We start from the raw sequence: 13,076 nt of genomic DNA on the forward strand, positions 1-13,076 counted from the left end.
TAGTCTTCCTCTTACACACACACCCATAAAATAGTTTTGAGGATACAAAATGTCATAGAAGTCCTGACAGCACATCCCAGGCAGGAAACAAGTGTTGTTAAACACTGTTAACAACATCCCCATTCTTCATAATTTTCAAGGGAATCCACTTGTTCATTCTGTATATGGGGTAAACCCTCATGCTCATAAAATGATACTAGAGAGATTACATAAAATTCTTTTTGGATATGATTTTCGGAAAGTAGATTATCCTGGCAATTTTGTGTACCTGAGTGACACTTTTTCAAAAGTGCTGGTATCTGCAAAGGTCAAAATTGATTTAGACAATTGTGAAATTGCCTTTCTTCTGATTTCATTCAGGCTTGGTAGGTTGCATTTGCAGACTGTTGTTGCAATTAAGCTATTGTAATACAAGTGGAAGTTCTAGCATCTGAAGTGAGATTTGTAAAATGTTAACTGAAAACAGCACAGGCAGAGTTAAAGCAGACAATGATTGATTTAATTTTCTAAAACAGGGATCCCCTTTTAAAAGTTTGGAAGATGCTGAATTAAAGAATTCAGCCAAGTGATTTGCTGAGAAGGACCAGCCTCCATTCCAGATGCCTGCTGAATCAAGACTATCTGGTAGGTCTTAGGCAAGATTTGGTTTCAGCTGAAGGAAAGGCTCCAAGTCAACAAGACAAAGTACATGTCAGACTAAGCTGTTAATACTGGGCTGTGTTTTCAAGGCCCAAGCCTGTCAGTATCAGGACTGTTAGGTCACATGCATTATGCACATCACGCAACCATTTGGACTGTATCTGATGCACTTCCATAAAGCCTGCAGTTTATTCATGGTAGCACGCAATCTTATTCCCATTTGGGGACCCTCATGGACTAGGTACAGCTCATGACCTGCTGCCCAGCTGCTTTTTGGTATTCAGGAGTGGGAGGGTAACTGTGGCGCTAGCCACAGCTGGGACATGCATGGGAAGGAATGCTGGCGTGAAAGGAGCCTTTTGGAAAGTGTTTTCTGTAACTGAAATCCTACAAGGCAGCTTTTCCACTTTGTGTCCCCCTGAATATGTTTCTCAGGAGGAGTTTCCTGCGCTGGCCATCAGAAAGCCAAAAGAGTTACAGTCAGTGATTACAAGAGAAAAACAACTGCTGTACGTTTTAAGTGGTGGCATACATGTTTTTTCCTGATTTGAGATGCTAACTTCATCTGGAAATTCTTGGTGAGATCCATGAAAGCAAAAAGGAGCATAGGACCCTTTTATGCTGTATGAAAGGGCTGTTGCTGAGACAGTAACTTTGGGAAAACCACTAGCTGGCGAAGAACATCTACATTCAGTTCAATATGGTATGTGTTAATACACAAGCACTATAAAACAAAGAAAGTATTTTAATAAGTTGCATGTTTTACTTTGGACTTTGCTCTTACAATTTATATTGCTACTGTAATCCTGAATAAAAATACTGCCTTATATAGTATTGCTGGATTTCACTTACTGAAGATGGAGTTACTTTACTGACACCAAACTGAATTATGGGTATTTTCTACTTATCTGTTTCAAATCACAATGGTCTGAGACTTGACATTTGGGATTGTCATAATAATACTTCTCAGGTGCAAAAATACACCCTTTTTTTAAGATCACTTCAGCAAGTTTCATTATTTCTACTGTACCACTATACACTATTTCACTATACCATTGCATCCATTTTCCAATACTGGTATTGACAAGCTATGACTGAAACAGCCCTCAATATGTCAATCCTGTTCTGTAATGCAATAACCTGTGTAGATTCGAGAAACTCTGTGGGCTCTGTGGCACCCTCCTGTAAGAGGAATGTAATCTTAGCAATGCAGAGCAAACTAATCATATGTCCAAATCTTCCCTAACACCTTCCGCAATCAGTGGAAAGAGTCCTCTTGATTTTTATAGGCTTCTAGTCCAAAGCTCCTGGAACATTATTGTCCTCGATATTTCTTTGGCAGGTTTTGTTTGGGCTGAAAAAATCAGAAGAGTGGAAGTGTATCTATGACTTAATCTGCCCCTTTTCACATCCTTTGGATGTTACTGCATGTATTCCTCTAGGTTATTTCCCATTACATGCTCAGAAGATGAGCAAAACAATTTCAGCACAGATCTTCAAAGGAGGCCTTCTAATGGGGCTGCAAAGCAATGTGCTCATTTCCATTTATATTAGGAAACCACTGGCTCAACTTGACTTCACTGTCAGCATCAAAAATCTGCTGAAGCAGATGAGACACGCAACTTTATAAGGTTGTTTACTTTGTTTTAGATTATTTCACAGTTTATTATTTCTTTGACTTGCTCTCCAGCTTCATGTTCCAGCCTAACTGCATTTTTTACATGCAGATCCTACTGTTTGTGCTCAGGGGAGTACATATCTTTAAACTGTTACATCTGGATGTAGCAGAGATTCCAGAACCATTATCTTCCATCTTGTATTTGTGCTTCAGTATCAGAGCAATGCTGAGTAACATAAGACAGTGAGTTTTACTCTCTCCCTTCGCTCTGCAGGAAAGGACTGCCAGTGAACTCATGCAAATGGGATTGGGAAATTAAAAAAAAAAGGCAGCTTATATCTGATTATTTCCTTCCTATGCAGTTGTGAGCAGCCATACCATCAGACATGGTTTTAGAGGTCTCTAAAGACTGTTGTGGCACACATCTTGCAGACTTTAGAGGTAGAAACAGCTTCAAAGTTAAATTTGGTTCCTGCCAAGCTGACTTCTGATAAACTGGAGCAGGGCTTTGAAAGCAACACAGTCCCTTGTATGCTGTATGGCAAATAACCACAAAAATTATTGCTGTTGCAGGAAACAAAAACTCCCCTTCCACTGCTTTTGCAGAACAATGAGCAGGCATAAAGAATGGTAGCAGCTAGAGTGGCCTGTTAGGTTATAGGATGGGTGGGGTTTGAAAAAGGATCCCCTTGCCAAGATTCAAGAGAAATTCCCCTTAATTCTGATGGCTTTCAGCTGTGAATACCGATTTTGCCTCCTGTACTATTTGTTGCAGCTGTTTCTGCAGAGAATGCAAAAGAAAATGATGGGAGAAATAAACTGGGTTTGGGGGAGGTCTGAATTCTTCCTTTGTAAGATTTCACAGGAAAAAGTAGATCTGTCTTGGGGCTCAATTATCTGTGCATTTCACTGTTTTTTCAGTTTCTGTGAGTTCATTTGTTTTGTTTTTGCACAGTAGTTCAGAGAGAAAGAAAACATCAGCTCCACGCTAATTGCACTTCCTCTGACACCAGCAATGAGAATTTTTTTCCAACATCTCCCTGAAATCTTATCAGGTCTTGCCTGAATGAAATAATATTAGTTGAATTCTTTGCTATGTCACTGTTGAGATTCAAAGGACCCACTTTTTATTTATTTCAAGGGCCATTTACACCTCTTTGGCAAAGAAATTGCGGTGTGATAAAAATGTATCTTCCATCACATAGTGTAAATGTGAACAAGAATCAGCCCCACAGGATCTTCAAGAACTAATAAAATAAAAATTCACATAATAACAAAACTGTTTCTGGACTTAATACTAAGGTATCTGTATATTTATATAAATAGCATTACATAGTCTCTGAAGACTTTCACAATATCATACAACATAATACTATACAAGACATCAGCTTGAAAACAACTGTTTTATTTCCTTGCAAAATCTCCCGGTATTATATCAGTTAAATTGCCTTCCTTTTGTTTATCTCAACAATTTGCTTATTGGCTTTCTGATTCCTTTTTTTCCATTGGCTTTAATTTAAGTGAAAAGATTAGTTAAAAATAATTGTCCCTTATAAAATACATATTCATTCAGCAAAAAACTTAAACAGAGGAACAGCTTCAGTGAGACCTAAATTCTTAAGTTATGCTTAAAGCTAAACATAAACTTGTGGGGTTTTTTGCAGAACAGGTCTGAACACAAGTACATTTTAAAGCACTTTCTTGAATCATTGTCTTAAACACGTGCCTACATCCTACTTAATTCACCAAGATTCAAGCATATTGCTTTATGTGTACACTTAAGCACCTTATCAGGATTCTTCTCTGAACTAAGGCTGAAGTAGACATGGGAATGTTTTGAACTTTTCAGAAAAAAAGTTAGTGAAATAAAAAGGAATTCTACAGCAATGCTATCCTAGCTGGTAATGTAGCCTAGGGTGTATTAAAAAATAGGGAGTTATAAAAAGTAATGTTGGAAGATGAATTTGATCTGTAATAAGAACTTTGGCCTAGGACACATTTTATTTTACAGAGATACACTTAGGAAGGTGTCAGGAGCTGCCATGATGAACATCCTACTGAATGACAGATTTATATCAAATCTGGCTTTGAGAATGGCCATCATCCAGTCCAGCAATAGTTCTTTCCTAGGGACAAAAGGAAATTCGCTCCTAAGAGTCCCTTCCATTCAGAAGATACAGAGAAATAAATCCTTTTTATTTAAAAGCCTATTTGGTTTTTTAACATTCAACAGATGACAGGGATGGATAGATTCCCACTGACTTCAGTCATTACTGACTTAATATCACAAGCTTACCAAAGAGTCAGTAGTCAAATGCTCCCACATTTTTAAATCCAGGAGCACCCACATGGGACTGCTACTAGCCTCTGGGTATTTATGTCAATAGAACAGAATTTTCTGACCAAAATAATATTGCAAAGATCAGTTGCCAAGATTTGCATAGTTCTTGTTTCCTTGAAACACTGCTGTTCGTTAGAAATGTTACAAATACGTATGCTTGTATATGTGCATGTATATATATGGCACATGCAAGAGAGAGATGTATATATATAATATAGGGAGAGACTTTCAGGTACCATTTTTGTGTCACAGAATTATTTCTAAGCATCTTGGATGGACACAGGAGATCTCAAGCAACAGCAGGATTCAATGTTTCAAGTTTTGTTCAAATGCTGCTTACAGGAAATCTGAATTAAAATACGGTTTTGAAATGTTCTTAGTGCTAGTCCCTTATAAGGATTTTTCTCAAGGCTCTGATGGTACACGTTCTGTATGAGTTTCTACTGCAAAATAGTAGGATAAAACAGTATATTGAGCTTCAGAGTGAACCAGTCAAGTTCAGAAAATAAACAGAATGGCAACCTAGTCTAATGTAATTGCTCCCCATAAATATTCAGAGAGCAAAATCTGATTCAGTGGCAAGCAGCTTGAAGAAAGACTTTTATGGCTTGATATGCCAAAACCCAAGAGTTTAAGAGGTTAGAATAATAACTAATAATATTTGATACTACTGGAAATATTTGTATGTGAGTAAGCAGTGCAGTTCTCCAGCCTGCAGTTGGGATTAAACTGTGCAGCACAGAGAAATTTCTGTGCAGATGGATCTGCTAGTTAGAGAGGCAGAATCCTAAACTCAGGACTCGTAACTAACTCTATTCTGCCAGTTCTAGAGGCAGACCCTTGAGAGTTCTCCACTCATGTTCCACCATCCACAATAGAAAAGCTTGTATTGTGGTAATATTAATACTTCGTATGTGTTCATATGTTTTAAAGCATTTCTGTTCACCTGTAGATTCCCCTGGCAACTTTAAAGCGAGTATATCATAGGCATTTCAATAACATGTCATATCCACATCACTGTCCTTGAATAAGGATCATAGCTTTAAACTGGTGTGCTTCTGTTCCATTTTATACAGTCTGACTGGAATTTCCTTTCTAAGCAAACACTCCAAAGCATGTTTTATTACACTTCTTTTAAAACATTTCAATTTTAAATGACAACAAAAAGAAAACATTTATTGCTCTAATACATAATAGCAAGTGGATATTACTATTTTTTGTAAAGTATTTTAAAAACCCCAAGAACTAAAATATTGTTTGACGATTACAGAGACTTTAGTATGTGATTATACAGTGTTTTAATCTAAATTCATTTTATACACAAAATAAAGTTCATGAAACAGTAAGCAGCAAACTCTGCTATGTATATGTGTATTAGCTACAATTAGCAGCCTGATTCAGAAGATGCTGAGCACCCTCAACACATTGACTCCAGTCAGTGTTAGAAGATGGTCAGCAGCTTCTAGGATGGGGCCCAAATGATGCACTGGAAGGAGTATGTGATAGCAATGACAATATTTTAATGGATATCTTCTTATGGAATCACTAAGAAAATATATTTTAATAGTCATTGATAAGCACCAGCTCACAACACTGCATGTGGCTGCATCACTTGCACATTACATTTCCTGACACACTGCATGTACAATACATCTAGAATTCTCAGCACAGAGAGAACTGAGAGAGTTGTTACGTAGCACTTACAAATTACTACAGGGAAAATGTAGGTTTTAGTAGCATTTTCAACAGTGAAGTTGCAACATTATTTTAGTGACTATGTTCCTTATGCAAAGGAAAAATAAAAAGTAGTCAGTGACATACTTCCTGAAATTTTAATACTGGCTTTCAGGTGTTAACAATCTAAAGTGCTTTCATGTTTCATACATTTTTAAAAATTTTCAATTTATTAAAAAAAAACTGAAATATTTATAAATTTATTCTACACACTTGTGAATGTACAATTTAGTCTATTCCTGTTTCCTCACCCAAAAAATTGGCATTGCCATCTCCCAAATCTCTCTTTTGAAACCAAGTCTGTGAGTTTGTTCCTTGATTATAAGCATCCAGAAAATAGCAAATTCCAGGGATATCACTGGGAAAATTTGGTGGAAGCTCTTCTCTTGAGCGAGGTGTGAACACAAAACCTGGATATTCCTTTAACAACCTAGAACAAAAATGAATCATCTTGATTAAAAATGAATCAGCCACTAATTGTTACTACAAGTGCAGACATTCAATAGTTCTTCATGTACGGCAGGGCAGAATGTAGCAAGGCAGAATCTAATTTAATATTTATATGTTATTTACTGAAAATATTTTAAAAATACTGGTTATTTGGTAACCATGATAACCTATTAACTTGTGCACCAGCACAAACAGGAGTATTGCCTCTCTTTTTTTGTATTGTTGATGTTTTGCATGTAGGTGCTATGTTTGTTGTAAATATTTTCAAAAATGATTTAGTACTGAAAGCTAGCTCAGATTTGCACATGAAGCTGGCACCATAATTAATGTTTCAATAAATGAAATGTTGAAAAGCTTATTAACTAAACTACTGAGATCCTCTTACCAATTCTAATAATTTTGCTTTTTCACACGTGCATCCACTAAACCCAGTGGTCTTCTATGTCTGAAACAGATTGCTAATCTGTAGGGATAAATACTGATGACTGGTATCTAAGCTTCCAAACAATTATTGCAATATACAGGGGTTGTGCAAGGTGCCATAATGTTATCAATATGTGTTTAGAATTTGTGTACGAATCAAAAAGAAAAAAACACTAAACCAAAAGGAGGTTAACACATCATTCACTCAGGGAAAAAAACAAACGTACTACAGCAATAATAACAATAGTTTACTCTTTAACCAAATTGCCTATTTTCTAGCCACTCAGAGAATTAATTATCTTTTTTTTTCCAACAGTATACTCATTTCAAATATTCTCTTGAATGCACAGCTATGCAGAAACCTACTTATGCCACAAGTTACAGGCAAGTCTTGTGTGGACGAAGTGTCTAATGGTTTTAAGAAGAGACTGTAGTCAGTATCATTCAAAATGATTTTCCATATGGATATGGAAAAAAAATCACTGTTGGCCGGCACTGTTCTTCTGACATACATAAGCACTGGCGAAGCTAATGGTATCTCTATATTTGTTTAGAGTGCATGATCGAAAAGGTTACTTGCTGTGTGCCCTAATACCTGTGCTACTTTTATCTAAATCACCTATACGAGATAATCTAAAGCTTGGCACCCTGTAAGTCACATAGCACATGCTGCAGGGGATGTAGGGATCCTGTGCCAAATTCTCTGCCTGACATTGGACACGTAATCTTGCAACAAGGCGTTATCAGCTACATGGCAGTGGGTACAAGCTGAGTAGGAACAACTGACGGTCCAGGCTGCAGTGAGGGTACCGGAGCTTCCTTAAAAGGAAAAATAATTTATATCCATATTTCTGGTTATTTTACCCAGCCAGACATATCACTTTCTACTAGTATATTCACTCTTTACAGTTCATTCTTACAAAACTTTTGGCCACTCTGGAAGAAACAACAGTCTCTATCAGCTCAGTGGCATAAAATTCAGACCTGGACCTGGAATTCAGATGTAGACTGTTGTTACCATCAAATTCAAAACAGTTTCCTATTATTTTGCCTGGCACCTATAAGACACTATTACTTGGCCATGAACATGTTGCAAGGTGATTTTTAAGTACAATTAAACAGATAATACAAAGAGAGTATTAGGTTTGGAGGACAAAGGAAAGATGTTGTGTTTCCCATGGGAGAGCCTGCTAGCTGTCTGCATAACCACATAGTACACGTTGCTAAAAATGTCTGATCTGAGTGGATAAACAGTACAGCCTAAGTTCCATACTAAAAGGTTTAAACTGAGTTGGGATCAAGACCTGTATAAACTCAACACTGGCATGGTTGATTAATTGCAACCTATTCATTCATCTTCCCTAACCAAAAGAGAATGAAGATGTGTAGGGTGACGTTTAACAATTCTTCAGTTAGTTAGGTTGTTATTTTCAAGGGCACTTGCAGCCACTTTGGCATCCAGTTCACACTGAAAGCCATAGAGCTCAAAGAGGAGCCAACTATATGAAAGAAGAAAAAAAAAAAAAGGCAAGAGGTATACAGCTGCAGGGTAAGAAGCAAAATTGGCCCAGGCAGTCCATTTATTTTGAATGTAACATCTGAAAAATAAATATCAGCTGTTCTGTTTCACCCGTTTTCTTGCTGCTGCTGGTTGTATTCTGACTAAAAATAACCATGGTGCATTCATGAGCAGTCAGATAAAAAGAGAAAAAGGAAAATAAACAGCAGTACTTCAGAGGGGAAAAAAAAAAAGAACAGGAAGATAATGAACTATTACAATAACTACTTCAGGTGGACATTTTACAGATATGAAGCACTGTACCTGTAAGTTGTTGGGCTGACATTTATTTTTCTGGGTATACTGCAAGATTCAAACTTATTGGCAAGGGTTACATTATTTCCAAAAAGGCAATAACGAGGCATTTTAACCCCAACAACTCCAGCAAAGACAGATCCAGAATGAAGGCCAATACGCATCTTTAAATAAAAGACAGAAAACAGCATTATTAAGTAAAATAAAATGGTTAAAGTCAGTTTTATAAATTCTTCCTCTTTTTTAAAAAAAAAAAGAAATAACGAGCTACTACTATATATTGAGTTAGCACAGTCTCCTTAAAATGTCTGTATTCTGGTCATCACTGCTCGTGGAGAGGAAACTAGCTGAAGTTTACCTTGCTTTGCATTTATAATATCTAATCCTTCATCTGATATGACTGTGATAATGCTGGTCTCCGTGGCAGTAAATTGATCTAGAAACATCAGCAGGAGTTACTATGACAGTTGGATGCTTTCCTGGGAGGAATTACATGACACAATGTTGTTAGACTGGTCACAGTTAATGAATAGTACTTGCTTTGCTGTTAAGGTCAGAAGACAAGTCTTAGGGAATAGCAAAGACAGTATATATATGCTGTAGTTCCAACTGAACTCTATTGACAAGGTCACACATAGAGTAAATCCCAATCCCAGAGTACAGAATTTTGGTAATTAATCAAATTATACAGCAGTTGAAACATTTTGACATCTCCTCTTTGTAACTCGTACCCAGATTTGTGAGTTTTGCTTAGCTGGTGCTGCTTTCTACGTTCCTTTTTTTTTTTTTTTGGAGATGTGTTCTTTTTCTTATGTGTATTATACATATGTAGACATGTTTTCTTCAGAATAGCACTCTGACACAATAATGGCATGATGTCAGGAAGCTTGCATATCTACTATGTATGCTACTCTTTACATACCAAGAGAATATCACATCATTATGAAGAAGTCACAATTTCTAATTTTGAGTGGAAAAGCAGAAAAGTCTGCAAAAAAAAGCAAAAGCCACCCACTCAGCAAAGATGGCTGAAATATGTACAGCTATATACAAGTCTGATTTAAAGTAAGCGGTTTGTAGTCATGCCTTTTTCTTTGACAATTGATATATAAAATGGCAGTAGACTGTGTAACATATTTGTTGCTCTGCAAAACAGCCAATGCTTTCATGAAGCATTTCATTAAAATAGATGCATGCTTTCATTAAAAATAGAAAGATTCAGTTTTCTTCTAAGAAGCTTCTAGTAGATACTTACACAATTTTTTTCTCCCTATTTTAAAATTACTTTTTAAAATGTAGTAGCATTCCTCATTCAAAATTGTAAAGGTATCATTTGTGTGGAAATTGTAAACATGTTATAATATTGTCAAGATGTTTCCAGATTTTTTAAGTGTAATTTAACTTGGTATTGTGAAATACAGAAAGAACGACATTTATTTATAATGTAATACTGCTGTTCTCTGTGATAAATGTGGAGCATGTAATTCTCTTAATAACCATTTTCTTTGTCTTGGAATACAGATATTCCTTAACCTAAAATTAAAGAAGCCTGAAGTTTTCTAAAGGAACAAATGAACAGATAAATGTTAAAAATGAGCAAATGAAAGGCATAATGAACTGAGACACCTGTATTAAAAATAATAGGACCCCATTCCAGGACATTTGAACTTAGTAGAAAGCCCGTATCATTTGTCATGCACACAGGCCTTCCTCTTTTTTTCTCAGTGAGAGGCAAACCTACATGAAAAGTTCAGTACATGCGTGAGTCCTCATTGAAAGGAAGCCATAAATATAACTACCACTGAATCTAACAGTCACTTTGAGAGCATTAACACCACTATCTTACGGTAGTGGTTCAGTATCTGACTGTAAAACAAGAACAGCAACAGAATCCTTTAAAGATGTGTGGATTACTGCAATCCAAACATGTCTTTGATGATTCATATTTATACCTGTTACCTCAAAAGACTTAGATGTTCTCATTTGGTCTAATTTTGAGAGGGGATTAGTCTCCTCATTAGAAAACAGTAACAGAATATTCCATGCCACTGACAAATTTATTTCTACTGAGACAAAAACCGCAGCATGTCAGTGTGCACCTATTGATTTCACTGCATTTAAGTCGTTTGGGTTGATTTTCAGATCTCTGTTTCATCTTTACCTCTCCACAAAACTCTCATTCATAGAACTAAAAAGGTCAGCTTCTCCAGCTGTACGCACTCGATTTCCCAACTTGTCTGAGTTAATACAACGATGTGAAATTTCCTTGAGACAAAAACCCCAAAAGCAACTAAACAAGCAAAAATGCCCGCTTTAACCATATAAAATACAATAAAATATATGACCTTGATAGGCTCTCCATGGGGAGACACCACCTCATCTGACAGCTCCATCATCTTCAGGGCCATCAACGCTATTTGAACAGCATGTGTTTCACTTTCTTTGTGTAAACCTCCAGCGACACAGTAGGCATCTCCAATAGTCTCAACCTAAAACAGGCATATTTGTTCCTTACTGTTAGACTGTTTGACATATAAAAGAATAGTCTGTGGCTTCAGTAAGAATTGTACCTACATATTGACTGAGTCTTATTTCTCCTGCTAAATTATTTAAGTACTGGGCAAATCCTGCAGTATCATTCAGAAGGAAAAATTGCACAACTTGTATTTATTACTGGGCATGATGCTAAAATACTTTTCTTTGCTCACCTGCTGTCAGGCACCCATAGCTACATTAAACACCTATGTACTCCAGATTCACAGCACTGTCATTGAAATTAATTTTTAAAATTAACTCTTAAGTTTTGATGGGTTTCTCTCTTGGCTGCACGAACAGCTGATTTTGTTGGGGTTTTTTTGTTTTGTTTCGTGATTTATTTTAATATGTCTTTCTTATAATGAAGGTTTAGGGCAAAATAATTTTTAGACTTCTATTATCCTCTGTGCCATGTAGTCTTCATTTCCTTTCCTGCCCCAGAACCCCACAGAAATGCAATAAATTGTGTACCTTGTAGACATCTAGCTCTCCACATTGGTAATCAAAGCGAGTATAAAGCTCATTAAGCATGGTGATAACCTGCATAGGTGAGCATTGGGAACAGATGGCAGTGAATCCAACAATGTCAGAGAAAAGCATTGTGACATTATTAAATTTCTTGGCTTGCACAACTTGTCCCTGCCACAGCTGCTGAGCAACCTCTCCAGGAAAAATTGAAAACAGAAGATCTACGGTCTTCTTCTTTTCTTCTTCAAGTGCTTGATGGGCCTGCTCAAGGGTTGCTTTTAGCTTTCCTAACCTCTTCTTCAGTCCATCCTGAGCTCTGGCCTGCTCTCCTATCAGAACAACATCTCTCAATGCATTGTGAATGGGAATATCTGAGAGGTACAATCCACGTCCTGTAAAATCTTCTAGTCTATCCACACAAGGAGATCCCAAGAATAGGATGGCACTGGATTCAAAAATATAGATCATTTGGCCTTTAAGATCCATTACCTGAAACAGTTAAAGAAACAAGAATTCATGCAAAACATGCATGGCAATGGTTTAGAAGCAAGACGTTTTAGAGGAAATACATTTTGCTGAAACGTAGGAAAATCAGACTGGTCCATAGTCCTTACATTTTCATTTAGTTGCTTAAGAGAAAACATGGGGTGCTAAATCATAGAGCCATCAAATAAGTTTATTTTGCTTGAGCCTTCTGGTACAAAAGTTAGACCACAACTTAAGGATAAACACTTAATTGTGTTTGAGTATCAGTATCAGTTTTAGCTTAGGAAGAAAAGAAAAACAAAAAGAAGAATTTTGTGCATTTTCATCTATTGATAAAATGTTACTGACTGTAGTGGCCTATGAATTTCTGCTAATAACTCTAGTGTTTAGTTCATGCACCACTTTCTTTGTAAGATAAAGTGAGAAAATCTGCTTCAATTTTATAGGATGTTCAGTACTCACTGCAATTTCAAATTAAAGGTATAAATGGCAGAAATATCCCATTTTAATGATCTAAAAAAGCAAAATATTTTGTGTGACGTGTTTTTATGTCCCTTCTGTATTCAGTT

At 36.5% G+C, this 13,076-nt stretch overlaps 1 protein-coding gene across 2 annotated transcripts in view; it reads right to left on the bottom strand.

Annotated features, from left to right (window-relative positions):
• Positions 1-3,548: 3,548 nt before the first annotated feature.
• GUCY1A1 (guanylate cyclase 1 soluble subunit alpha 1) overlaps positions 3,549-13,076 on the bottom strand; it is a 39,726-nt gene continuing 30,198 nt past the window's right edge. For both annotated transcript variants that reach the window (XM_076336640.1, XM_076336639.1), the window contains 4 exons: positions 12,025-12,510; positions 11,364-11,507; positions 9,028-9,182; positions 3,549-6,762 (listed from right to left, as the gene is read on the bottom strand). In XM_076336640.1, coding sequence (XP_076192755.1) covers positions 6,561-6,762; positions 9,028-9,182; positions 11,364-11,507; positions 12,025-12,510 — 987 coding nt within the window. In that variant the 3' untranslated portion in view covers positions 3,549-6,560. The remainder of the gene's footprint in view (positions 6,763-9,027; positions 9,183-11,363; positions 11,508-12,024; positions 12,511-13,076) is intronic.

This window comes from Aptenodytes patagonicus, chromosome 4 (assembly GCF_965638725.1).
Source record: "Aptenodytes patagonicus chromosome 4, bAptPat1.pri.cur, whole genome shotgun sequence".
Classification (NCBI taxonomy): Eukaryota; Metazoa; Chordata; class Aves; order Sphenisciformes; family Spheniscidae; genus Aptenodytes; species Aptenodytes patagonicus.